The sequence below is a fragment of the Neomonachus schauinslandi genome, chromosome 10 (assembly GCF_002201575.2).
Source record: "Neomonachus schauinslandi chromosome 10, ASM220157v2, whole genome shotgun sequence".
Taxonomy (NCBI): Eukaryota; Metazoa; Chordata; class Mammalia; order Carnivora; family Phocidae; genus Neomonachus; species Neomonachus schauinslandi.
This window is the reverse complement of record NC_058412.1, coordinates 71,022,399-71,049,236: the sequence shown is the minus strand read 5'-3', so window position 1 is coordinate 71,049,236 and position 26,838 is coordinate 71,022,399. Positions and strand designations below refer to the sequence as shown.

The 26,838-nt window shown below is 37.0% G+C and overlaps 1 protein-coding gene across 2 annotated transcripts in view; it reads left to right on the top strand.

The window, feature by feature from the left end:
* The window catches only part of FOXN2 (forkhead box N2), a 65,947-nt gene extending 59,405 nt beyond the window's left edge, over positions 1–6,542 (top strand). For both annotated transcript variants that reach the window (XM_021701153.1, XM_021701154.1), the window contains exons 5-6: positions 2,685–2,753; positions 5,251–6,542. In XM_021701153.1, the coding sequence (XP_021556828.1) occupies positions 2,685–2,753; positions 5,251–5,774 (593 nt within the window). In that variant the 3' untranslated portion in view covers positions 5,775–6,542. The remainder of the gene's footprint in view (positions 1–2,684; positions 2,754–5,250) is intronic.
* The last annotated feature ends 20,296 nt before the right edge of the window (positions 6,543–26,838 follow it).

Here is a 26,838-nt window from a genome sequence, read left to right as displayed (position 1 = left end):
CTTCGTACAGGGAAGCATTCACCTGGAGGCAGACTTGCTTTTTTCCAGTTCACACAGAGATACAATATGGGCTAGAGTCTGAATCTTTTCTTCTTCAAAGACATGTTAGAATACTGAACTCTATCAAATTATAGTCAGGTCTCATTCTAAAAGACTAGAATTGGAGAGATCTTTTCTTGGCTATGACATGAGAAACACTGATTCATACTCTTTTTACTTACTGTTCTTTCTGCCTTGAAATACTTTTCCTTCGGATATCTTCTTTTTCTCATCTCCCTGAATCTTTGCTCAATGCTTGCTTCTTCTTGAAGCTTTCTCTAACCTCTGTATTTAAAGTGCAGTCACCCTTCCCAACACTCTCTATCCCCCTTTCTGCTTAGTTTCTCTCCCTCATGTTTGTCACCTTGTGACATACTGTGTTTTAATTATTCCTTTGTGTTCTGAGAGGTTAGGGGTTTTCCTGTTTTGTTTTTTGCTATATTCCCACAGCCTGGAATGATGTCTGGCTCAAAACAGGATACTCGTTTTATTGAGTGAATAACAGAATAGAGAATTTCCAGTATATTCTGTAAATCCTGCAGAGTTTCCTACTTTAGTCATGGATACTTAGTGAATATTAATGATTGATGATTGATAGAGTACAAACTGAAGGCTTAGATTCTGGAAGTAGACTACTGAGAGGTTCAAGTTCCACCCCCCCCCCCCAAGACTTGTCTGTGTTTGGTTTTTTCATTTTTAAGATGGAAATACTAATAGCACCCACATCATAAAGTTGTGAGGATTAGATGAGTTAATAAATACTCAGAACATGCCAAGCCCATTGATACCCAACATTAGTTAGTAATTTGGTGATAATTAGCTTAATCTAAGGAAAGGAGGGCAAAGAGGTCATATACTTTATTATTGACACATTTATTTAGGACCTACTATTGTTCCAGGCATTGTGGAACATAGGGGATAAGACAGGTTCCTGCCTTAATTGGGAAGGCATTCATAGAGACTCTTGTTTCACAAGGTCACAGTTTATTGAAGGGGAAAGAGTTGTAGTATGATATGCTCTTTCATAACAACCATCTTCTGATTTACTTACATCTGTTTGGTAAAGTCAGTAACTTTTTCTGTCTTCACAGAGTTTATGGTCAAGTTGGGGAGAAAACAAGTCAATATCTTTATGGCTTTATTATCTAAAATAACTTTATAATTAGGTATTACAAATAAAATGGAAAACGGGGTAATAATTTTCTGGCTTTGAGATAGAAATGGGAAGTTTCATATCTGAATCTTATTTTAAACATCCTTTGTAATCTAAAATTTCTAAATATATTCTTTTTTTTTTTTAAGATTTTATTTATTTGACAGAGACACAGCGAAAGAGGGAACACAAACAGAGGGAGTGGGAAAGGGAGAAGCAGGCTTCCTGCTGAGCAGGGAACCCAAAGTGGGGCTCGATCCTAGGACTCTGGGATCATGACGTGAGCCCAAGACAGACGCTTAACAAATGAGCCACCCAGGCGCCCCTAAAATTTCTAAATATTTTCTAACTTTTCCTTCACATTAGATTATACCATATTACTTTAATTACAGTTATTCAGAATAATAGATCACCAAGATGGAGAAGAACTTCTAGCAGAAAAGTAGATATGAGAGCATAATGACTTTATCTGGAGTAGAACCTGCTGATTTTACCATCCTTTTAAAGCTCATTTTCCTTATGGAATATCCATAATTATGTTTGACCTCCTATGAAGGCTATAGTACTTGTGGGCTCATATATAATTATGATTAAAAACATTACTAATACTTTTGTGCCAGCAATAATTATTTATTTAGCATTTGTAAATTCACATGATCTAGACTGACCAAATACACATATTTTTAACTCCTGTAACTAGTATGTAATTAATGAAGTACTTCATAACTGCAGATATGCACAGATAAAGATATTTTTTAAATGCTAAAAAGGGTAGGGGTGCCTGAGTGGCTCAGTCGGTTGGGTGTCCAACTCTTGGTTTCGGCTCAGGTCCTGATTTCATGGGTCATGGGAGTCTGCTTCGATATTCATTCCCTCTGGCCCTCTCCCTGCTTGCGCTCTCTCCCTTTCTCTCTTTGTCTCTCTCATTTTCTCTCAAATAAATAAATCCTTTTTTTTTAAGGTAAAAATGCTAAGAAGTAATAATGCCTTACTGTACATTTTTAGTTAATTACAGTTGACCCCTGAACAATGCGGGGGTTAGAGGTGCTGACCCCTGCCTCCTTCCCCTATGCAGTTAAAAAAATCCATGTATAACTTGATTCCCCAAAAACTTAACTACTAATAGTCTATTGTTGACTGGAAGCCTTAGTGATGACATACACAGTTGATGAACACATATTTTGTATGCTTTATGAATAACATACTGTCTTCTTACAGTAAAGTAAGCTAGATATTAAGAAAATCATAAATTTTATTATCTACAGTACTTCTCAGTTCTCCTTTATTCGATACTATCTACAAAACTGTTCATAATTTTAAGTGAACAAAAACAGATTGCAGAATAATATGTCTCATTTTGTTTAATGTGTGTGTGTATGTATTTAAGTAAAAGAATATACACCAACCCTTAACATTGGTTACCTTTGCAAATCCTTATAATAGCCTCTCTTTTATAAAGAACATTAATATTGTTACTCTTTTCCTTTTTCAGAATCTGATATTGATGCTGCCACTGCGATGATGCTTTTAAATACTTCTATAGAACAAGGCATTTTAGAATGTAAGCAATCATCCCATTCTTCCTAAAATACATTTTTGTGAGTGCTTTATCAAATGTAATTTAGAATGCAAAATATTTAAATATTATAGGCAAAATTGTTTTTTCCAACTAAGTTGTGTTTTCTTTTGAATTACTTAGTTTCTATTTTATTATATTTCCATTAATATATGTGAGCAGTTATGAGATTGAAGTTAATACTGTGATAGATATTTTTACATGGACCAAGAAACAAAGAAATAATAACATGTATAGAAATTAAGGTTGAGAATTTAAAAGTAAAAACGAAAGCCATAAATAAGAAAATATAGGAAAATATATTTATAACCTTGGAATTGGAAAACCCTTCAGATACAAAGTGCAAAATCCATAAAAGAAAACGTAGGTAAATTTAATTAAACATCAAAATTTTGTAGTTCTGACAACAAAAAATATATATAAGAAAAGTCACACAAGGAAAACACTGAGAACATTTTTTTACTATGTATATAACAAACAAATGGTTAATATTGAGTATATGTATATAAAAGGACGCTACAAGTAAGAAATAAGAAAAATGTTCAGAAAAGCCAAGAAAATATATGAATTAGGTGGCCTCAGGGAAGGAAATAAAGTGAACAATACACTTTTGAAAAGATAGGCAACTTCTCTAGAAGACAGGGAAATGCAAAATGAAACAATATTGAGATACTACCTTTTTTTGTCCATGAGATTATGAAAAATTAAAATGATTGATAATATTAGGTGTTAATTGTGGGAACTGGATATTGTCATACACTGTAAGATGTAAATTAGTACAACCATTGTGGAACACAATTTGAAAATACCAGCTACAAATGCAAAGCAAAACCACAGTGAGATCTCATGCCAGTCAGAATGTCTAGTATCAAAAAGACAAGAAATGACAAGTGTTGATGAGAATGTAGAGAAAAGGGAACCTACTGTTGGTGGGAATGTGACTTGGTGCAGCCACTGTGAAAAACAGTATGGAGGTTCCTCAAAAAACTAAAAATAGAAGTACCATACCATCCTGTAATTCCACCTCTGGATATTTACCTGAGGAAAACAAAAACACTTAATTCGAAAAGATACATGCACCCCTGTGTTTATTGCAGCATTATTTGCATAACCAAGATAGGGAAGCAAACAACCTCTGTCCATCAGTAGATGAGTGGATAAAGATGTGATATATATACATGATGGAATATTACTCCGCCATAAAAAAAGAATGAAATCTTGCCATTCTTGACAACATAAATGGACCTAGAGAGTTTTATGCTAAGTGAAATAAGCCAGAGAAAGACAAATTCCATATGATTTCACTCATATGGAATCTAAAAAACAAAACAAATGAACAAACAAAAAACAAATGGACGCCTGAATGGCTCAGTCCGTTAAGTGCCTGACTCTTGATTTTGGCTCAGGTCATGATCTCAGGGTCGTGAGATAGAGCCCTGAGATGAGGCTCCATGTTCAGTGCAGAGTGTGCTTGTCCCTCTCCCTCCGCATCTGCCCCTCTCCTCACTTGTTCTCTCTCTCTCAAATAAATAAAAATCTTAAAAAAAAAACAAAAAAAAAAAACGGGCACCTGGGTGGCTCAGTCAGTTAGGCATCTGCCTTTGGCTCAGGTCATGATCCCAGAGTCCTAGGGCTTGCTTCTCCCTCTGCCTGTCGCTCCCCGTTTGTGCACGTGCGCACACGCACTCTCTCTGTTAAATAAATGAGTAGAATCTTAAAAAAAAAAAAACAAAAAACCAGACTTATAAATACAGAGAACAAACTGGTGGTTGCCAGGGGGAAGGAGGGTGGGGGGATGAGTGAAATAAGTAAAGGCAATTAAGAGGTTACAAATTTCCAGTTAAAAAATAAATCACAGGGGGTTAAAAAGTACAGCATAGGGAATATAGTCAATAATATTGTAATAACTATATGGTGACTACACAAGGTGAGCATTACATAATGTATATAGAATTATCAAATCGCTATGTTGTACTCCTAAAACTAATATAAGATTGTATGTAAACTATACTTCAGTTAAAAAAAAAACAATTATAATTTGAAATGTATATATTCTTTTACTTAATAATTCTGTTTCTTGGTATTCTAGAAGAATATTTGCATATGTGTAAGAAGAAGCGTCTAGAATGATTTTCATTGCAATATTATTCACAGTACTGAAAAATTGGGAAAACCTAAATATCAATAAGAAAATGGTTAGCTCAACAGTGGCACATTCCTATTGAAGCATTCTGTACGAACAGCTCAAAACAATTATATTTTTCATGGAAAGATCAAGACATTAAGTGATTTTAAAATATTTCAAGTTAATACCTACAGGATGATATGTGGTCTAAGTAAAAAAAGAAACAAGTGAACAAAAACCTACAGAACATTACTAACCCTAAAGCACTTACTACTCAGTAGTGATATAGTAGTTTAAATGGCCTTTTCTTGCAATCGGATGCATTTGACCTATTGATGGAAGTTTTCTTTTCCACAGGTGAGAAGCCTCTTCCTCTTAAAACAGCAATGCAAAAAAAGAGGAGTTATGGCAATGCATTTAATCATCCCAGTAGTGTGCGATTGCAAGAGAGTGATTCTTTGGCCACAAGCATTGATCCAAAAGAAGACCACAATTACAGTGCAAGCAGCATGGCAGCACAGCGCTGTGCGTCCAGGTCTAGTGTGTCTTCTCTGTCCTCTGTGGATGAGGCATATGAATTTATCCCAAAGAGCAGCCATGTGGGAAGTGATGGCAGTGAAGGATTTCACAGTGAAGAAGATACAGATGTTGATTATGAAGATGATCCTCTTGGAGACAGTGGCTATGCATCACAGGCTTGTGCAGATGCCTCTGAAAAAGGGCAGCCAGGCAAAAAGATGCGCAAACAGTTATGTCAAGAAATTGATGAGGAGCTCAAAGAGGCAGCTGGATCTCTGCTCCACCTTGCTGGAATCCGAACATGTCTGGGTTCCCTAATAAGTACTGCGAAGACACAAAATCAAAAGCAGCGGAAAAAATAGAAATACTTATTAGTGTGAAATTATTTTAAAGTGTGGCAATACTCTTCTACTTAATTCTTTACAAGGGATATCAAAGCCATAATGGACTTCTTTTGTTTTAGGGTGGGGGAGGGGTGCTAATTACTTGTTTATTTCACAACATGTTTGTTTTAATTTTTATTAAATAATTGCTGTTAGGATCATGCCCAACCATAGATACGCTGCCAAGTCCTAAAAGCATAATATTTGTGATAAGTGTGTCTAAGATTTGGAAATTTTTATATAAGAAAATCCACAGCCTGTGTCTTAAAGCTTGTAGGAAAAATCTTTTATTCTGTTAATGTGTTAAAGTGTAAGAATTGGCAACTCTGTAACTTTTTTTCATTTTCTTTTCCAATCATTTGTAATTAACTGTAGTTGCTGATCCAGCTAAAAATGTTGCTGATGTCTTTCTCACATACTTCTCTCTGGACACATGCAATCCAGTAGAATGAGATTTGGATTTTTTTATTTTGTCTTAATTTTAGTTTTTAATTATTTTTCGCTGAAGCGTGGACAAAGTTGAATATAAATTGGAAAAGGTCCTAGATGTCTAGAAAGCTCCTTTTGGCTACATAGGCAGGAAGTATAACAAAGAGTTCTGAAATTTAGAAAAGGCAGTTTTGTGGTAAAATTTCAAATAAGAACACTCCCAATTCCTATTATAATATTATCTTTGAATTTTTTTTACTTCCCAGATGTTGCATAACATTTATTGGGGCCTTTTGTTCATTCCCAAAGTGCTTTGCAACCATTGTTTGAATTTTAGCCACTAGCTGTCTTTGTTGAGTAAAAATAACCCAGTAAGAGAGGATATAGCCATAAAGTATGTTATGGAGTTAACACTCATTTTGACACACTTTTTGCAATAAGAGAATCTTTTATTTGTTGTTAAATGGATTGCATTCTGGGAATTTTGTAGTAGAAATGGAGTGTGACCTAATATAAACATTTTGAATACTTACTACTTATGTCCTCTTAAATAAAGATAGATCATTTAGGAAAAAACTTCTGTCCAAGGTTTGTATGAATTAAGTTTGTATGTATTCCTAATTAAATTTAAAAGGATTTAACAAAACTGTAGAAACCAAGTACCTTCATGAGTTTGAAAATTCATATAAAATTAAATCTTATACAGTACACCCTTTCGGGGAGGCAGTATAATACATATGTGCCATTTATTCCATGCTAAAAGATTTTATATTGCTGTTCCAAAGGTGCATTGACTAAGGCATTTTAAGCATTTGAACAAATCTGCTCTATGAGACATTTTTTCATATCATTTTTATAGTTTGACTATATTAATTTAGAAAGAACACAGGATACACTAGTAAAACTAAACTTATTATATATATTTTTTTTTACGGTGATAGAAGCAACTTTCCAAAAGTTCAGTCTTATCTCTTGGTGCATTCTGTTTTATAACAATGACCTTGTTTTCATTTTTCTGATAATTTCTATATACATATACATACATACATAGGCTCGTGATTTTGGTTGGTTACTTTCAGCTGTTTCTATGACTAAAGCATTTTCTTGGTTTTTTTTTTAAGAGGTATTTTTATTTTAACTTGTAAATTTTATTTGGGCAAAACTGTCGAATGAGAAGCATAATGAAAACATCTTTTTCAATTGGCAAAACTTTAAGCCAGAGCCAGGGATAACAACATTAATATTATCTGTCCCGTTTCCATGTTAATTGTAATTGAACTTGGATAGCCACATTAATAGAATCAGTGCTGTTGAAATACAGTAATTTTTAAATTTGTTGATAATGAAAAATAGTTTTTAAGTATGCAGGATGAGTTATTTGGGGTTGTTTTTTTTCTTCTTCATTTTTGTCACCTCTACTACAGAAAATGGGTAATCCAAGTTAACACCTTTTACATGGACAGTGACTATAACACACCAAAAAATGCTTATACCACTGTATAAATAGTACACAGATTATAAAAATCATTTCAATAACAGTATCTTAAAGCTCTTTATGGTGGCCCTCTGGATAGACCTTAGTAACAGTGTGTTTCAGTGACCTGGTTCCAGTTTATTTTGTTCTACTGAAATTCTGTACCACAGATGTTCTCTCTGGTTCCTGTCCATTAGATAATTACCCTTCGTAAGCAGAGGAGGATGATTTAAGATAAGGAGGGGGAGAGTTGTTCCCCCTTTAAGAGGGATCTTCAAAATTATTTTGGCTTAATATAAATAACAATAATTCTTTAAACTTAATATTCTCTCCCTCTTCAAATTTAAAAGTTTAAATGCATCACTAGCAAAGACAATGAATGCTTTCATACTAAAAGCTAATGGGAAGAAGTCATACGGTATTTTACACTTAATATACAGAATTCAGTGCATCACTTTTTCCATTTGCTGATTTACTGAGGCAGTTGTTTTCAAGGGGAGGTACCTTTTTAATTATGATTCCCCCATTATTACTTTCATAGATATTATGATCCCATTCCTCAGGTGTGTTGAGATAAATAACCACCCAATTAAGGAAAGTCGTTTCAAGTCCTATGGACTGGAAATTGTATTTCTGATAATATATTAATAAGAAATTATACTGTAATAGAAACAGTTTGGCAATCCCAGAGAGGTTATATATGTTCCAGCATATTTTAAGACTGTGATTTAAGCTAACATAATTTGCCTTACATCAATATAAATTGTTACAACCGATTCTAGTTTATAATAGATTTCTAGTGAAGTTTTGAGTCAGCACAATTAATCTTCATCTTTCCCATCCCAAATAGAATCAGTGTTTCTTGAATATAGATTTTTGAAATTTATTTGTGCAATATATTACTAGATTCATTAATATTTTATTTTACCTTTCAAATTCAGAGAAAGAAAACATTTACTTGTATTCATGGAAAAGCTAATTATTGGTGGATTGCCTCCTTTTTTCCACCTTTGAGCCTTTCCTTTTCTCCCTATAGCCAGCATGACTTCTCTTAACTTAGATTCCCCTGTATATAGTAAGGCTTAGAATATATATATATATATATTTTTTGCTACTTTCTGAGGCATTATGTAAAAGGTTCATATTAGGTGGTCAGTTAAATATATGTAAGCACGAATTCAAAGGTAGAGAAAGTGTTGAGGGAATGTGTGTGTCTTCGTAGACCAGGAGGCTTTTCCTAGCAGTTTAATCAACAGATGTGAATAATTCACAAAGCTGTAAAGACTTTTGTCTTAAATACTTACAGTAACTTAACAACCATTTGTGAAGACCACACATTTAATTAAAGGCTTTCTGGTTTACATATACTTTACAGTTGTTGTTTTTTTTTTGTTAGTTTGAAATGTGTAAGCTTTGATTTAAAGTTTACTTCACTATATTAATGATGTACTCAAAGTATTTATTGAAAGACAAAGTAGAGTATTTTAATGTTATACCTGCCATTTTTTCTTAAAGCACATTTATTTCTGCATCTAACTGCCAGTGCCATTGTTGTACATTTCTTATTAAACTAAGTGCTTAATTTTAAGTATTATGTTGTCATCATATAGTGTATAAAAATGTATAATTGCCAATTCACTGTAACTACTATTTATTTTTAAATGAAAGTGTAAGAATGCTTTCTGATTCAAGAAATTTGAGTTATTAAACTGGTTTCCTTATCCTCTTTTCTAATGTAGCATAAAAATTGCCCTGAGTTTGATTTATAACTGCCAGTAGATGACCAGTCACAAGTGAACCACTTCTCAGTTGCCAGTCTTTGTTCATATTAAAAGCAGCCTAACAGATATTTAGTTTTTGTATCTAATCTCTGATTATTAAAATGTTTATAAAGTTTATTTTTACCAAAGAGATGCAATTCATTATGATAAAGTATTGCAGAATAAACCTTGTTTTATAACATTGGTGTACTTTCTCTGTCCTTTTGGGGTGGGTCGTGTAGATGTAAGTGGCTCATACTTACACATACACATGCCCTTTCCCTTTTGGTGTTACAAAGTTGAAGTCATACAAATGAAAAATAAAGTTTCAATTTCAGAATTTTTAAAAGTCCAAAGTATTGTTTTTCCTGGTTTTTACAAGCCATTTTAATCATTTTGAAAGCTAAAATAGTGTTAATTACATTATTCTCTTCCTGAAGATGAACTTCTTTTCCTGTGCATATATATATATATGGGATATTTTGAAATGTAAGAAAAATTGAGCAGATTATGAAATTAAGATTATTTCTAAATATAGTAGTTGTTACTTCAACAATTCCCAGTAGTACCATGTGTTTAAAAATTGGGGCATCCATTATAAAATGAAATAATCTACAACCAATATCTTAATTTTATTTTATTTTTTAAATTTTTTTAAAGATTTAATTTATTTGACAAAGAGAGATAGCGAGAGCAGGAGCACAAGCAGTGGGAGAGGGAGAAGCAGGCTTCCTGCTGAGCAGGGAGCCCGATGCGGGGCTCGATCCCAGGACCCCAGGATCATGACCTGAGCCGAAGGCAGACGCTTAACGACTGAGCCACCCAGGCGCCCCCCAATATCTTAATTTTAATCCCCCCACCCCCCACTTCCCTTTGAAATTCTGTGCTGGTAATTTAAATGGTATTAGCTATGTAGAGTTGTTTATTTAAAAGGAGTCAAATGAGACAGCCATATTGATTTAAACTACCACGTTCTCTAAGCCCTAACTCCTTCCAAAGCACCTTTTTGATAGACAGAATTTTACCAAACATAGGTATTTGGAACTCATGTATTTATTCCTTAAGAGTTTTGGTCTCGGGCACCTGGGTGGCTCAGTTGGTTAAGTGACTGCCTTCGGCTCAGGTCATGATCCTGGAGTCCCAGGATCGAGTCCTGCATCAGGCTCCCTGCTCAGCAGGGAGTCTGCTTCTCCCTCTGACCCTCCCCCCTTCTCATGTGCTCTCTCTCTCTCAAATAAATAAATAAAATCTTAAAAAAAATTTTATTCTCACTATTGCATTCATCTAGCTCATACTAGTTCTGAAGGGGGAAGAAATATATACCATTTTTAGAGAAATAACTTACTAAAATATGGGTTAAAACATTTAGTCTTTCCCTCAAGAATTTCGGGACATGCTGATTTGCTAGTTGTTTTTTTTTTTTTTTAAAGATTTTATTTATTTATTTGACAGAGAGAGACACAGCGAGAGAGGGAACACAAGCAGGGGGAGTGGGAGAGAGAGAAGCAGGCTCCCCGCAGAGCAGGGAGCCCGATGCGGGACTTGATCCCAGGACCCTGGGATCATGACCTGAGCTGAAGGCAGTCGCTTAACCAACTGAGCCACCCAGGCGCCCCTAGTTTTTTTTTAACCAGAAATAAAGCTTGCAAAAATTTAGATTAAACTGTTCAAAATCTTTAAGAATGAAAACAATTATTAATCTTAGTGTTACTATGTTTCATGAAAAAATTTTTTTTTAAAGATTTTATTTATTTGACAGAGAGACACAGGGAGAGAGGGAACACAAGCAGGGGGAATGGGAGAGGGAGAAGCAGGCTTTCCGCTGAGCAGGGAGCCCAATGCGGGGCTCGATCCCAGGACCCCGGGATCATGACCTGAGCCGAAGGCAGACGCTTAACGACTGAGCCACCCAGGCGTTCCCTCATGAAATTTTAAATAGAGAACTGTTAGAAGCTGTCAGCTGCAAATTGAAATAGCCATGTGTTACACATGTGTTTGATAGTTGTGTTCCAAAAGTTTGTTTACAAATGCATTCTTGGAGGAGGCATTTTTCAGTGAACTCAAGGCAAGTTAGGAAGCCTTATTTACCTCATAATGTAGTGGATAAACAACCCCTTTTTAACTAAAAGTGATTCTTACACAAAAATTTTGTATAAATGGATTTACTTCCATTATAGATTTTCCTCAACTTTGAGATTTTGGTTCAAGTAAATACTTAGAAATCAATCTTGTGGGAAAAATTTAATAAAAGCAGAAACTAGCAATTGGACAGAAAGGAGACATTGTAGAGAATATTAACGTAGGGGAGATTTTAGAACCCAAGAGTTCTTTTTTTTTTTTTAAGATTTTATTTATTTTTGGAGGGGGAGGGGCATGGTGCTCCATGCAGGGCTCCAGGCAGGGCTTGATCCCAGGACCCCAAGACTATGGACCTGAGCTGAAACCAAGAGTTGGTCAGCTCAACCAACTGAGCCACCCAGGCGCCTCTAATGGCTGAGGATTCTTTTTTTTTTTTTAAGGTTTTTTTCTTCGATTTTATTAATTTGAAAGAGGGAGTGCAGGGTAGGGGAGCTGGGCAGAGGGAGAGAAAAGCCGGCTCCACGCTGAAAGCAGCACAATGCGAGACTCCATCCCACAACCCTGAGATCATGACCTGAGCCAAAACCAAGAGTCCAACGCTTAACCGACTGAGCCACACAGGCACCCCAATGGTCGAGAATTCTTAAGTGGAGACTGCAGCCATATAAAGTACTCTGCAGTGTAACTAAATTTATATGATGATCTTGTATATCAGGAAAGGAATTGAGAAAAAATTCCACACCCTTGGTAAACTGAGCATTTTTTCAATCAGGTATTTCAGTGCCTAATCCCAAGCATTGAGCTTTAATTGTTGGATATACAATATGCACTAAGAAGTAAAAATAGACAATCTCTCTCCAAAAAAATGTAAATGCAATTATGAATTGTGATGATTGCCATGAAAGAAAAGGATAGGGAGCTATGAAAACATTTAATCTAGGGTTTAGGGGAGGCTACCATGAAGAATGTGATTTAAGCTGAGATCTAGAAGAAACAGGTATTGGAACTGAAAGCATAGTTTATTGTTCTGGGCAAGGGCAACAGCAATCACTGAGATCCTGGGATAGAAGAGAACAGGAGATTTTTGGTGAACTAAAAGGCTAATAGTGTGGCCACAAAGGAAAAGAGCTGGCGCCAGGTCCTGCAAAGCCATGTAAAAGATTTGGGCTTCTAAGAACCTTAGGGAAACTATTGAGGGTGTAGGCAGTTTAAGAAATCACCCTGATATGTTGACTTGCAGCCATAATTGAGTGACAGGACCAAACTTAAGCTCCTCTGTAAACAACCAGAAAACTGGACAGTATATGAAAAAAAAATGTATGAAACATTTTTTGACAAGATCAGTTAGAGTGATATACCTCTAGCCAGATTAATTAATGGGAAAAAAGGAGGACCCAAATTAGCAAAATCAGAAATGAAATGAGACATAAGGACAGATCCTATAGATATTAAAAGGACAACAAAACTTTATTAAGAACTTAATGCCAATAAATTCAACAATTTAGATGAAATTAACAAATTTCTTTTTTTTTAAGATTATTTATTTATTTATTTGAGAGAGAGAGAGAGCGTGAGAGGGGGTAGGGTCAGAGGGAGAAGCAGACTCCCTGCTGAGCAAGGAGCCTGATGCGGGACTCGATTCTGGGACTCCAGGATCATGACCTGAGCCAAAGGCAGTCGCTTAACCAACTGAGCCACCCAGGCGCCCTAAATTAACAAATTTCTTAAAAGATATTGTAAATTACCAAACTTAAATCAAGAAGAAATAGAAATCTAAATAATCGTGTACTTATTTGTAATTGAGTTAATAATTATTAGTAATTAAAACTACAACAAGATGCAACAGCAAAAGCACAACCAATGAAAGAAAAAATTGGTAAGTTGGACTTCGCTAAAATTAAAAACTTAGGTTCTGTGATCACGTTATTGTCAAGAAAATGGAAAGACAAGCTACAGCTTGGGGGAAAATATTTGCAAAGCACATAATAATAAAGAACTGGTATCAAAAATACATAAAAAGCTCTTAAAAATCAACAATAAGAAAACAACACAATTTAAAAATGAGAAAAATATCTGGACACTTCACCAAAGAAGATAAACAGATGGCAAATAAACATATGCAAAGACAGTTCAACATCATGTCATTAGGGAAATTAAAACATTAAGATATCACTACACACCTATTAAAATGGCTAAAGTGCAAAACACTGACAAGAGCGTGGAGTAACAGGAACTCATTCATTTCTTCTGGGAATGCAAGATACTGCCACTTTGGAAGAAAGGTCGGTGGCTTCCTACAAAATAAACATACTCTTACTGTATGATCCAGCAGTTATGCTCCATGGCATTTCCCCAAATGAGTTGAAAATATGTCCACACAAAAACCTGCACACAATTCTTTCTTTTTTTTAAGATTTTATTTATTTATTAGAGAGAGAGCGAAAGAGAGAGTGCACAAGCAGGGGGGAGAGGGAGAAGCAGGCTTCCTGCTGAGCTGGGAGCCCAACATGGGGATTGATCCCAGGACCCTGGGACCATGACCTGAGTTGAAGGCAGATGCTTAACCAACTGAGCCACCCAGGCGCCCCCCTGCACACAACTCTTATAGAAGCTTTATTCATGGGGTGCCTGGGTAGTTTAGTTGGTTAAGCATCCCACTTGATTTCAGCACAGGTCATGATCTCAGGGTTGTGAGATCGAGCCCCACATCAGGATCCATTCTTGGCAGGGAGTCTGCTTATCTCTCTCTGTCTCTCCCTCTGCCCCTCCCCCAACTCGCGTGTCTTCTTTCTCTCTCTCAAATAAGTAAATAAATCTTTTTAAAAAAGTTTTATTCATAATTATTAAAAACTTAGAAGCAACCAAGATGTCCTTCAATATGTGAATGAGTAAACAAACTCTAGTATATATCCATATATCTATATAAACTATAGTAATATCCATACAATGGAATATTATTCAGCCATAAAAAGAAATGAGCTATTAACACCTCTCCAAGGAAGATATACAAATGGACAACAAGCATGTGAAAAGATACTGAACATCACTAATTATTAGGTAAAATGTAAATCAAAACCAGAATGAGATACCACATCACATCACATTAGGATGGTTAGTATTTAAAAAACTAAAAACAAAGTAACAAGTGTTGGCAAGGATGTGAAAAACCAGTACCCTTGTACACTGTTGGTGGAAATGTGAAATGGTACAGTTCCTATGGAAAGTATATGGGAGTTCCTAAAGAAATAAAAAATAGATATGATCCAGCAATTACACTTCTAGGCATATACCCCAAAGAAGTAAAAGCAAGGTCTCAAAGTAGTATTTGTATACCCATGTTCATCACAGCATTATTCACAATAGCAAAAAGGGAAGCAACTCAGGTGTCCATTGATGGACGAATGGCTAAACAAAATGTGGTATTATACATACCATGAAATATTATTCAGCCTTCAAAAAGAAGGAAATTTTGACACATGTTGTAACGCAGAAGAACCTTGAGGGTACTATGTTAAGTGAAATAAACAAGTCACAAAAAGATACACACTGTATGATTCCACTCTAGTGAAGTACCTGGAGTCATTTAATTGGTACAAAGTGAAAGAGTGGTTGTCGGGGGTTTTGGGAAGAGGGAAATGGGGAGTTGTTTTTTAATGAGCATGGGGTATGAGTTTTGCAAGATGAAAGAGTTCTAGAGATTAGTTGCACAATTGGTTGTACTTAACACAACTAGAAACAAACAAACAAACAAAGAAATGAGCTATCAAGCCACAAAAAGACTTGGAAGAATATTAAATGCATATTGCTAACGGAAAGAAGCCAATCTGAAAAAGCTACATACTGTGATTCGAATTCTATGACATCCTGTAAAAAGCAAAATTATGGAGACAGGAGAAAGATCAGTGGTTGCCAGGGATTTCAGAGGGAGGGAGACATGAATAGGTGGAGCACAGAGAATTTTTAGGATTTTTAGTGAAACTACACTGTATGTTACCATAACGGTGGATCCATGTCATTATATGTGTGCTGATACCCATCGAATGTACAAGATAAAGAGTGACCCCCTGGGATGCCTGGGTGGCTCAGTTGGTTAAGCATCTACCTTCTGCTCAGGTCATGATCCCAGCATCCTGGGATCCAGTCCCGCATCGGGCTCCTTGCTCAGCAGGAAGCCTGCTTCTCCCTCTGCCTGCCACTCCCCCTGCTTGAACTCTTTTGTTCTCTCTCTTTCACTCTCTCTGGAAATAAATAAATAAATATTTTTTAAAAAGAGTGACTTCCTAATGTGAATTATGGATTTTAGTTAATAATGACATATTAATATTGACAATTGTCATAAGTGTACCACAATAATGTAAGAGGTTCATAATAGGAGAAACTTGGGGTAGGGAAAAATAGGACTGGAAGCAGGTATGTCCGAACTTTCTGTACTTTCTGCTCCATTTCTCTGTAACCTAAAACCACTCTAAAAAGTAGTCTATTAGTTAAAAACGAAGTGAAAGAAAAACAAAACAAAAAACCCCCTGCCAACTGCAAGAGCTCCCAATGGCCAAAGCTGGAACCATTTAAGCAAAAAAGTAAACAAAATAGTATTGGCTTATAACCCAAAGTATAAAATAAATATCCACGAGTACACATTGTTACAAATAATGATTGAATAAATTAATAAACGAGGGAAAGGAGGCAAATCTTCCATACAGAAGGATTCCCCATAAATGGTGCAGATACTCCACCCTCAAGAGGGGGAGCTCAACTTTCCTCTTCCTAAGTAGGGGCTGCACATAATGACTTCCTTCCAAAGAGTGGGGTCTGGACTGGGGGTGGAGGAGGAGGTGAGTAACTTTGCAGTGGAGAAGCCTGACAAACACTACTTTAGCCCAGTGACCTTGGTCAACGTCAATAGTCATAAATTGGACTCCATGAATGTGCCTACTCTAGGTGCCTCCTAAAAGTGGAATCCTACAACACTTGTCTTCTTGTACCTGGCTTATTTTAACCTTGAGTAATGTTTTCAAGGTTCTCCCATGTGGTAGCATGTATCAGAATTCCATTTCTTTTTAAGTTTGAATAATTTGTATTGTATATATATGTATATATACATATTATGATTTACATACCATATTTTGTTTACTCATGCATCTGTTGATGAATATTTGGGTTTTTTCCACCTTTTGGCTCTTGGGAATGATAGTATTATGAACATGGGTGTACAACTATCTGTTTAAGTCCTGCCGTCAATTCTTTGGGGTATATATTTAGAAGTAGAATTGCTGGATAAGATGGTAATTACAGCTTTAATTTTTTTTTTTTTTGAGGAACCATCATCCTGTTTTCTAAAATGGCTGCATATTTTGCATTCCCACCAGCAATGCACAAATGTTCCAATTTTTCCATATCCTCTCCAACACTTGTTCTTTTCTTTCTTTTTTTTAATAATAGCAATCCTAATGGAGGTGAAGTAGGGTGTCTCACATTTTTTCATGTCTTGCAAACAGGGACACTGACAGTCTTTTCTTCTAGACTGTATTTTTAAGGATGCTTGTATAGTGAACAGCCAAGGATGAACAGATAGTGTCTCCCTCCAGACCAGAGAACTGGTTTGGTTGCTGTCCACTATAATAAAGAAAATGGCTCACTTTGGGGCAAAGGTCAGACATATTTGCTTACACACTTTATAAAATATTTGGGTTTCTTATGTAGCATCCACCTGCTGTTCTGCAGCACCCATGGGCGTAATGAGAACCCATGCGCCTGTGAAGCTCATGTTCCTTGCTGTGCTGTAAGCAATCAATTCCTTTGTCTCTGACTCAGGAGTCTCATGTTTTCTGCTTTCATCCATGCAGCTGTAGCAGGCTAGCTTCTTAGCCGGAAAGTACTATTAAAATCTCACATCCTTCACAGTTCTTGACATTCTTCTGTCTGATAAAAAGCATCTACGAAAAACCTACAGCTAACATTGTAGGTTTTAGACTTCTCCCTCCCCCCACCTCCATTATGAATAAGCCAAGGGTGCTCCCTCTGACCACTTCTATTCAATATTATCTAACCAGTTCAGTAAGGCCAAAAAATAAAATAGAAGGAGAAGAAGGGGGATAACAAAAGGGCATACTGCTTGGAAAGGAAGAAACCACCTTTATTTACAGCCAACATGACTGTGTCAGTAAAAAACCCTAAGGAATCTATAAAAGGCAACTAGAACTAATAAATTTATTTATCAAGACCTCAGGATACTAAGTCAATATTTTCAAAATCAGTTGTACTTCAATATATTACCAATAAACTTGGAACATGAAATTAAAAAAAAAAAAACATCTGCAGTAGTTTACAAAAAACAAAATACAGAGGAGCAAATTTAAATATCCAATTGTTGCAAAATATGTGCCAGACCTGTGCAATGAAAACTATAAAACATTGCTGAAAGAATATGAGAAGATCTAAATAAATGAACAGATACACTGTGTTTGAGGATTCAAAGACTTAAATATTGTTAAGATGTCACTTCTCTCCAGATTGATCTATACATTCAATTCAATCCCAACCAAAATGTAAAAGGCTTCTTTGAGGAAATTGGCAGGCTGATTCTAAAATTTATATGGAAATGCAAATGACTTAGTATAGCCTAAATAATTGAAAAAAAAAAAAAAGTTGAAAGTCTTGTGCTACCTGATTTCAAAATTTATTATACAGCTATAATAATTAAACAGTATGGTATTTGACATAAGTTTAAATATAGAGATAGATGGAACAGCATAGTCCAGAAATAAAATCTACACATATATGAGCAATTGATTTTTGACAAATGTCCCAAGTTAACTCAAAGGCTTAAGGATAATTTTTTAACAAATGGTGTTGGAACCATTGGATATACATGTGGGGAATGACAGACCTTGACTCTTACCTCTCAGAATACATAAAAATATATTGGAAATCAATTATAGACCTAAATGTTAAAACTAACATTGGAAGACTTTTAGAAGAAAACGTAGAAGAAAATCTTTTTGACCTCAGGGTAAGCAAAGATTTCTTAGAACACACAAAGCATAATCCATAAGAGAAAAAAATTATAAACTGATCTTCATCAAAATTAAAAACTCCTACTCTCTAAAGGACACCATTAAGAAAATGAAAAGGCAAACAACACATTGGGAAAAAATCTTCACAACACATTTATCTGATAAGCACTTGTATTCAGAATATATAAAGAGCTTCTACAACTCAATATCAAGGAGACACAAACCCAGTACAGAAACAGTAAAAGATTGAAACAGACCATTGACCAAAGAAGATATATGAATAGCTAATAAGAGCATGGAAAGATGCTCAACATCATTAGTCATCGGGGAAGTGCGTACTGAACCCCCAATGCGGTGCTTCTACACATCCAAGAGAAAGTCTGAAATTGAAAAGTGTTAAAAGACCATTAAAAGTCAATACCAAGTGTTTTTTAAAATGTGGAGCAATCATGAATCTCCTATGTTGCTGGTGAGAATGGCAAATGGCACAACCACTTTGGAAAACAGTTCGGCGGTTTCTTATAAAGCTAAGCGTGCAGTTGTCATATAGCCCAGTGTATTAGTTTGCTAGGGCTCCTACGATAAAATACCACTGACTGGATGGCTTAAAAACCAAAAATTTATTTTCTCACAGTTCTGGAGGCTAGAAGCCCAAGATCATGGTGTCCAGCAGGTTTTGGTTTCTTTTGAGACTTGGCCCCCATGGCTTACAGAAGGCTGTCTTGCTGTGCCATCACGTGGCCTTTCCTTTGTGTTTGTGCACCCCTGGGATCTCTTTTGTGCCTCTTTTTTTATCCAAGTTCTTTCTTCTCACGAGGACACCAGTCAGATTGGATTAGGACCCATTCTAAATGGCCTAATTTTAACTTAATTTCCTCTTTATTTATTTTTTTTAAAGATTTTATTTATTTGACAGAGAGAAACACAGCGAAAGAGGGAACACAAGCAGGGGGAGTGGGAGAGGGAGAAGCAGGCCTCCCGCAGAGCAGAGAGCCTGATGTGGGGCTCGATCCCAGGACCCTGGGATCATGACCTGAGCCGAAGGCAGACGCTTAACGACTGAGCCACCCAGGCGCCCCTTAATTTCCTCTTTAAAGGCCTATCTCCAATAGTCACATTCTGAGATCCTGGGGTTCATGCCCTCAAGATATGAATTTGGGGGAGGGGCTATACAGATCAGCCCAGAACACCCAGCAATTCCACTCCCAGGTTTTTACCCAGGAGAAATGAAAGATTTGTGTTTAAAAGTTCACAACAGCCATATTCAAGATGGCTCCAAAACGGAAACAACCTAACTGCTATCACCAGGTGAATAAAAACATTATGGTGAATCCTGAGAAGAGAGCACTACTCAGAAGTAAGAAGAAACAAACTGCTGATGCCAGTAACAATGTAAATAAAACCAGTCTTAAAAGAATACACACCATGTGATTCCATTTACATAGAATCTTAGAAAAGACAAATGGAATCTATAGGGACAGAAAGAAGATCAGTCGACTGCCCAGGGCTGGGGTGTGTGTGTGTGTGCAGGGGGGTGAGAGCTAAGAACCAGGGCCGGGGTGTGTGTGTGTGGAGGGGGTGAGAGCTAAGAACCGTCCACCTACAGAGGAGAGAAAAGCTCCTTGGGATTCGAATTTCTTTTTTACAAAACAAAAATAACGTGTCCTATTTGAACTGCAGAATAAGGAAGATAATAAAAATGTGTTAGTAAGCCAACAGATGAGAAGTTGAAATACATTCAACAGCTCTGTTACTTTCAGAGCTGAGAGTTGAATAAAAAACCTTGGTTTGGGCTCAGGTTGTGATTTCAGGGTCCCGGGATCAAGCCCCGCGTCGGGCTCCACACTGAATGTGTAGTCTGCTTGGGATTCTCTCTCCTTCTGCCCCTCCCACTTGTGCTCTCTCTCTCGCTCTAAAAATAAACAAACAAATCTTTGAAAACAAAAACAAACAAACAAAAACCTTGAAGTCAGACTGATGGCTTCCACATAGACTCTGAGATGCACTGGGGAGAGAGAAATCTTAAACAGCTTTTGGGGAGGGTTTGGTAGGTGTGGGAGACCAGTTGCTAGAAGTTCAATGGCTCTTTTTACAAAATTAAATGAAGACCTACCTGAAGCTGATTTAGTAATCTGTGATGGGTCTGATCTGGAATATTCTAACAACTACTTATTGAGTGTTTTCTACTCAACAGCATGTGAGCACTAAGCCAAGCATTTGGATATTGCTTGTTATCTCATTTAATCTTCACATCAACTCTCTGAGGTTAATGAGGTAAATGCTATCATTTATAGACGAAGAAATCCACACCCAAAGAGCTTAAAGCGCCTGTGCTTACATGAGCTAGTAAATGGCTAAAAAACCAAGTCTGATTCCTAAATGTCTGCCTGCATGACCAGGTGTTACTGCCTCTAGTTTACAGGAATATCCAGGCGCAAGAAGAACGCTTGACCTTTTATTCATTGATTCCACAAATCTTCACCGAGCACTTGTGAGATGCCCATCACCCGGCGAGGCCGTGGTGGTTTGGCAGTGGACAAAACAGACAAAAGTCTCTGCCCTCATGGGCCTTGCATTCTGGTGGGAGGAGACTGACGAGACAAAAATTCGACATTAAATCTCAGAAATGGTATGTGCTATGAAGAGAACTGAGGTGAGGAAGGGGAGGGAGAGAGGTGACTGTTGCTATTTTAGGAAGGGTGGACAGGGAGGACCACTCATCTAGGTGGCCTTGAGCAGGGATTGGAATGATGAGCAGGAGGGAGACAAATACCCAGAGGAAGGGCCTTCCAGGTAGGGAACAGGGAAGGCTACAGAGCAGGGGGAGGCTGCCGTCTTGGGATATTTTTGCAGCATGAGCAAGAGGAACAGCTGGGGTGCCTGGAGCATCGCGTTCAAAGGAAAGGCAGGAGGAGGTGACCTGTGCAGGGGGCGTGCCGGCCAGAGCCCTGCGAGTGCCATGGTAAGAAATGAGTATCTAAGACTGGGGGGTAATGGAATCCAACGTACATTTTCAAAGGATCCCGTTACACCTAGAGATTGGGAGATTGTTCCTCGAAAATCTTAAATACACATTCTTAATCAAATACCTTAGGACAAAATACTACACCCTGCACCCTGATACAGTTACCCTTCAAGCCAAAATCTTCCAAACCCCAGAAATGGATAATCCAGGAGTTTAAGAAAGAAGGGGTTGTTTTCTCTAAACTGGTACATACATGAGCAAGGTGTTCCATAGGATAAAAATCTTACCGCTTTTTATCAGTGTAAAGGTCAGCCTACATTATTGAAAAGCCTATTGAAATACATATTTATTACTTTTTAAAATGTAATTGGATTTAAGCCATCCAAGTTTTTTAGGGCATTAAGGGAATAGAGAAGAATAATTTTATGATTAGCCCTCTGACAGTTTCATTAAGTAATTCAAGCATTCCCTTAAGATCTTGTTTACAGTATTAAATCTCTTAAGAGGTAGAGTAAAAGAAAATATAAAACTGGGGGCGCCTGGGTGGCTCAGTCGGTTAAGCGTCTGCCTTGGGCTCAGGTCGTGATCCCAGGGTCCTGGTATCAGCCCCACGGTGGCGGTGGCGGGCTCCCAGCTCTGCGGTGAGTTGGCTTCTCCCTCTCCCGCCGACCCTCCCCCCTGCTCACGCTCTCTCTCACTCACTCATTCTCTTGCTCGCTCACTCCCTCATTCGAACTCTCGCTCTCGAATAAATAAATAAAATCTGAAAAGAAAAAAGAAAATATAAAACCGAATCTTGATCAAATTATAGTACTATCAGTTCTCTATGATTTACTGCTACCAAGCAAACACTTCAAGAACACAGATGTTTGCAGTCTTTCTTGTCGAATGAGCAAGAACCACATCAGCAGCAGAACTTTCTCCTCATGTGTATCAAGATTTCATTTAAAAGAACTCATACCCGCTTTCGGCTTTCATTTGCACACCAATCTCAGTTCTTAAAGGAAATTATTTATGAAATTGGTTTTTTCCTAAATGTGTTTGACGATTATTCTAAGTGTTTCCTTGTAACTTAATTCTGTGTCAATACTATCTTTCCCTTCTTTTAGATTTCCCCAGGAAATGTTCGGTCAGCTTTAATTCACTTTAAGAACAATGTTGATTATTCAAATGAGAAATTACAATATACAATTACAATATAAAATTGCAGCCAGCTCTTGGGAGAGGCAGGGGTGTACTTACACATTTCAGTTGACATATTACAGGTTCTTTATCAGTGGAGGTAAAAGCAGGGCCATATATAATTTATTAGTACTCTCTCTCTCTCTCTAATTGCTTTCCAGTAGAATTGCAGGAAAGAATTCGCTCTCTCCTGTTTCCCAGGGGGGATTGCCTTTGTTACAGCTCAACTATAAGCTTTATATGGAGTTGCAGCTTTCAAAATAGAGCATTAATTGAAAGCAATTATCCAATTATACCCAGCTGTGACTATGCTGTATACTGAATATTTACCAAGAAAAGAACGCATTTAACAGATGATTTAATATAGCGGCCTGGCATAATGAATCTGCAACCGACACTTCAATCACAGAGCTAATGTCTTCATTGGCTGAAATAGTCAAGAGTACACAAGTAGCTCAAGTCGGTGCAGAAAATAAAGACTATCAGGCTTGATTTTCAAAACAGTGCAAACATGTGTGATGTGAGTTTCCAAAGTAATCAAAGAACTTATGTTTGTTTATTATCTACAATGTGTGAGATTTCTCCAACTGCTTGATTTTAAAAGTACATGTGCTTTCGACTTTAATCGATTTTTTTTTTTAACTCTTTTGATGCCTTATGTAGGTGCCCTGAAGTCTTAGAGGGCTGTCCTTGAAACTGATGCCTTGGAACCACTTTAGGTACTTCTCAGATAAGCACCAAGAAGAACCTGCGCTGTGTGAAATTCCACTCTGCGACCAGTGGTGTGATAATGAGCTGCGGGATAGTCATTTTCTGCCTGTAATCTATTCAGCTTCTCAAGTGCTGACCAAGTGCTAGGAGGGAAAAGGCTTCAGCTGGGCTGGCCGCTGAATAACAGACTTGAGGATAATCAATATTATCAAGGGATATTTTTAACGGGCAAAAATCCACTGCTAACCCTTGCAAAATGGGCTCTGCCAGCAATGAAGACCATGTTTCATGAAATGTGTTAGCTCTATATGAAAGAAACAAAACAAAGGAACCACAACACTTTGCTACCAACTCTTGAGTCATCTTATTGGTGCTGTCTTGACAAAGAGATGCCATTCCTCCATGTGCTATGATGTCACCTTTGTCCAATCATAACCCTCCTTATGAGAGTGGGGGATAACTGTCTGGAGATAAGGTGAGTGACAACAGCAAGCAACGCAGCAGTCACTAGGCAACAAGATCCAGCCTTGTGTGGAAGAGAATTCTAAAACATTTAACCCTCACGCTGTCGGGGCTTTTTGTTGCTGATGTGGCAGTAATCTGTGGACAAAAGGCCTAATATGAATACTGCTGCTTTTTTCTAAAGCTGTGCTCCTAACTGCAATGCGAGGACACTTCCTGTTTGGACTAAGGACATTATTCAGTTTGACAAGATTGGTAAAGTTAGAAATGTTTACAGCCTTTTCTTCACAATGGTGACAGTTTAAGCTACATGATTATCTCCTCAGTGTGTTGGGACCTGTTAGTCGATGGCTCCTCACAAGCTGGGCTGTGATACGGGTGTGTAGTCGGTGCCCTGCACAAAGCCATACCACAGGGGGGTGAGTGGAGCCCAAATCAGCCTGTGCTCCATTTGCCAAGATGGCAGTCTTCAGAAAGGTCCTTTATCAAATGTGTTGCCTTGATGAGGTGCCATGTTGTAATTTCTCTGCTGGGAGGGGTTGCTTTTCCCAACTTGCACAAAGTTGCTGTGCGAGCTCTTTGGGGCAGGGTGGACGGGGTGGACTGCAAGTACCTCTTATTTTTCCAACTAGTCAGATAGTTCTGCAAGATTGTCCCTCCTCTTTCACTTGACTCTGCCAGAAAACTTAGCACAGGTCTGGACAGACCCAGGTGTGGCCTGGTGGTACTGTTTCCATACTGGATTTCTATCATCATCTCCTTCAGATGACTGTTTGGGTTTGTTTCAAGAAAAATTTAGAATTTTTCTCATAAAGCTAATTTTTTACTGATTTGAAGGATCTAATAGTTTAACATTTTTTTCTGTACGCCAACAGTTAACTTAGTATAATGATTTCCTCAAGAAGAGAAATCCTTTTTATTTTTTCTTTAGCCAGATAATACATCACTTAGCAGACACGTTTGGGGTTGTTTTTTGGAGGGAGGGAAGGGGGTTTAGTTTATTATTTCACTTTTTGTGTTTTGGTTTTGGTTTTGTTTGAGTCTAGTTGACACACAGTGCTACATTAGTTTCAGGTGTACAACACAGTGATTTGACAACGTTCTACATTATGCTCTGCTCACCAGAAGTATAGCTCCCATCTGTCACCATACAATGCTATTACAATCCCATTGACCATATTCCCTATGCTGTACCTTTTATTCCTGTGCCAGAGGGGTGGAGGTGGACCGATGGGCCAAATGGGTGAAGGGAAGTGGGATATACAGGCTTCCAGTTATGGAATGAAGAAATCACTGGAATAAAAAGACAGCAGACACTTTTTAAGTGAGGACAGCAGGTACCATGTTTTCTCTAACAGGGCCTGGCATGTAGTAAGTGCACATATATCTTTGCATGAATGAGTTGTTTAATTGATTAATTAGTTAATGGTATTCAGTTCGGCGGGGGGGGATCCAACAGGAGAGTTATATATGTCAAAATTGTCAGACACCTTCCACGTTATCTAGTACAACATTTATTTTGCAGTTGAGTAAACTGAGACCCAAATAACTAACCAATCAATGTATCTAGTTAAAAGCATAGCCAGGTTTCCGTGTCCCTATAACTAGGTCTATGAGGAGACTAATTTAGATGTCAAATAAATAATTAAAAGAATAAAGTAAAATAAATATGTAGCCATTAAAATAAAAAAATGTTGATCTGTGTACCACCTAAAATTATATCAAGGTTTCAGTGATAATTGTAGCACTCTTTGGAAAATACTACATGTTTTTAGATGAGCAATGATATTAAACATAACGAAGCTCTAAACAATGCTATGGATTGTCCAAAAGAGGAAAAGTCAGTGCTGACTGCAGCTGATTTAATCTGATTCTAACAAACCCTTCATGAAATTATATTAGATATTACAGTCTTGCGTTCAAATTTAGCTACTGGCTTGAACTTTGTTCCTAAATGGTGTATCTTGTAGCGGTCTATTTCCTCATCTGTCCTAGAGCAGATTGGATTAGACAAACTCTGAAGGCCAACATTCTATAGCTAAAATGATCTGCATTCCTTATTAATCCCTCCAGTCAGACAGAAGATCCCTGCACAAAGGGAGATCCATATAATGTAGTGGAAACAGTGACCACAGTAAATGTGAACATATTAAATTCCCTAGTGAAGACTTTCAAATGATTTTTTGAAAAGAGCAAAATTATGTATGCTAATGAGACATCTTTAATTTAAAAAAAAATTTTTTTTAAGTAGGCTCCATGCCCAATGTGGGTCTTGAACTCACAACCCTGAGTGTGAGAGTCACATGCTGTACTGACTGAGCCAACCAGGTGCCCCAACAAAACATCCTTAAACAAAAACAAAAACCCTGGGGTGTCTGGGTGGCTCAGTCGGTTGAGCATCCCACTCTTCATTTTAGCTCAGGTCTTGATCTCAGGATCATGAGTGCAAGATCCATATTGGGCTCCATGCTGGGCATGGAGCCTACTAGAAACAAACAAACAACACACAAACTAAAAATAAAGAGCTGGACAAACATATCAAACAAGAAAAAAAAGGTGGTAAAATTAGTATCAGACAAGACAGAATTTGAGGCAAAAAGGAAGGATAAAGAGGAATATTTTATTTTTACAAATGTATAATCCATCAAGATGTTGTAATATGTTGCAAATATTTGGGGACAAAATAAAATAAAAATTGGTAGAAATATATAATTTGACAAAATCACAGTTATAATGGAAATTTTGATAAATATCCCTCTGGATTTATACAATACAAAGAACAAAATGAGATAAAGTTTGGATTATATATAGTTAGAAAGCTTGAATTAATAGATACTGTAGGACTTTGTATGCAACAAAAATCTCTATGGATCAAGTAGATATTTGAAAGGTAAAAATTACACTGTCAGTTTCTGTCCACAGTGAAATAAAACAAGAAATTAGTAAGAAAAAACTTTCCTCCCATCAA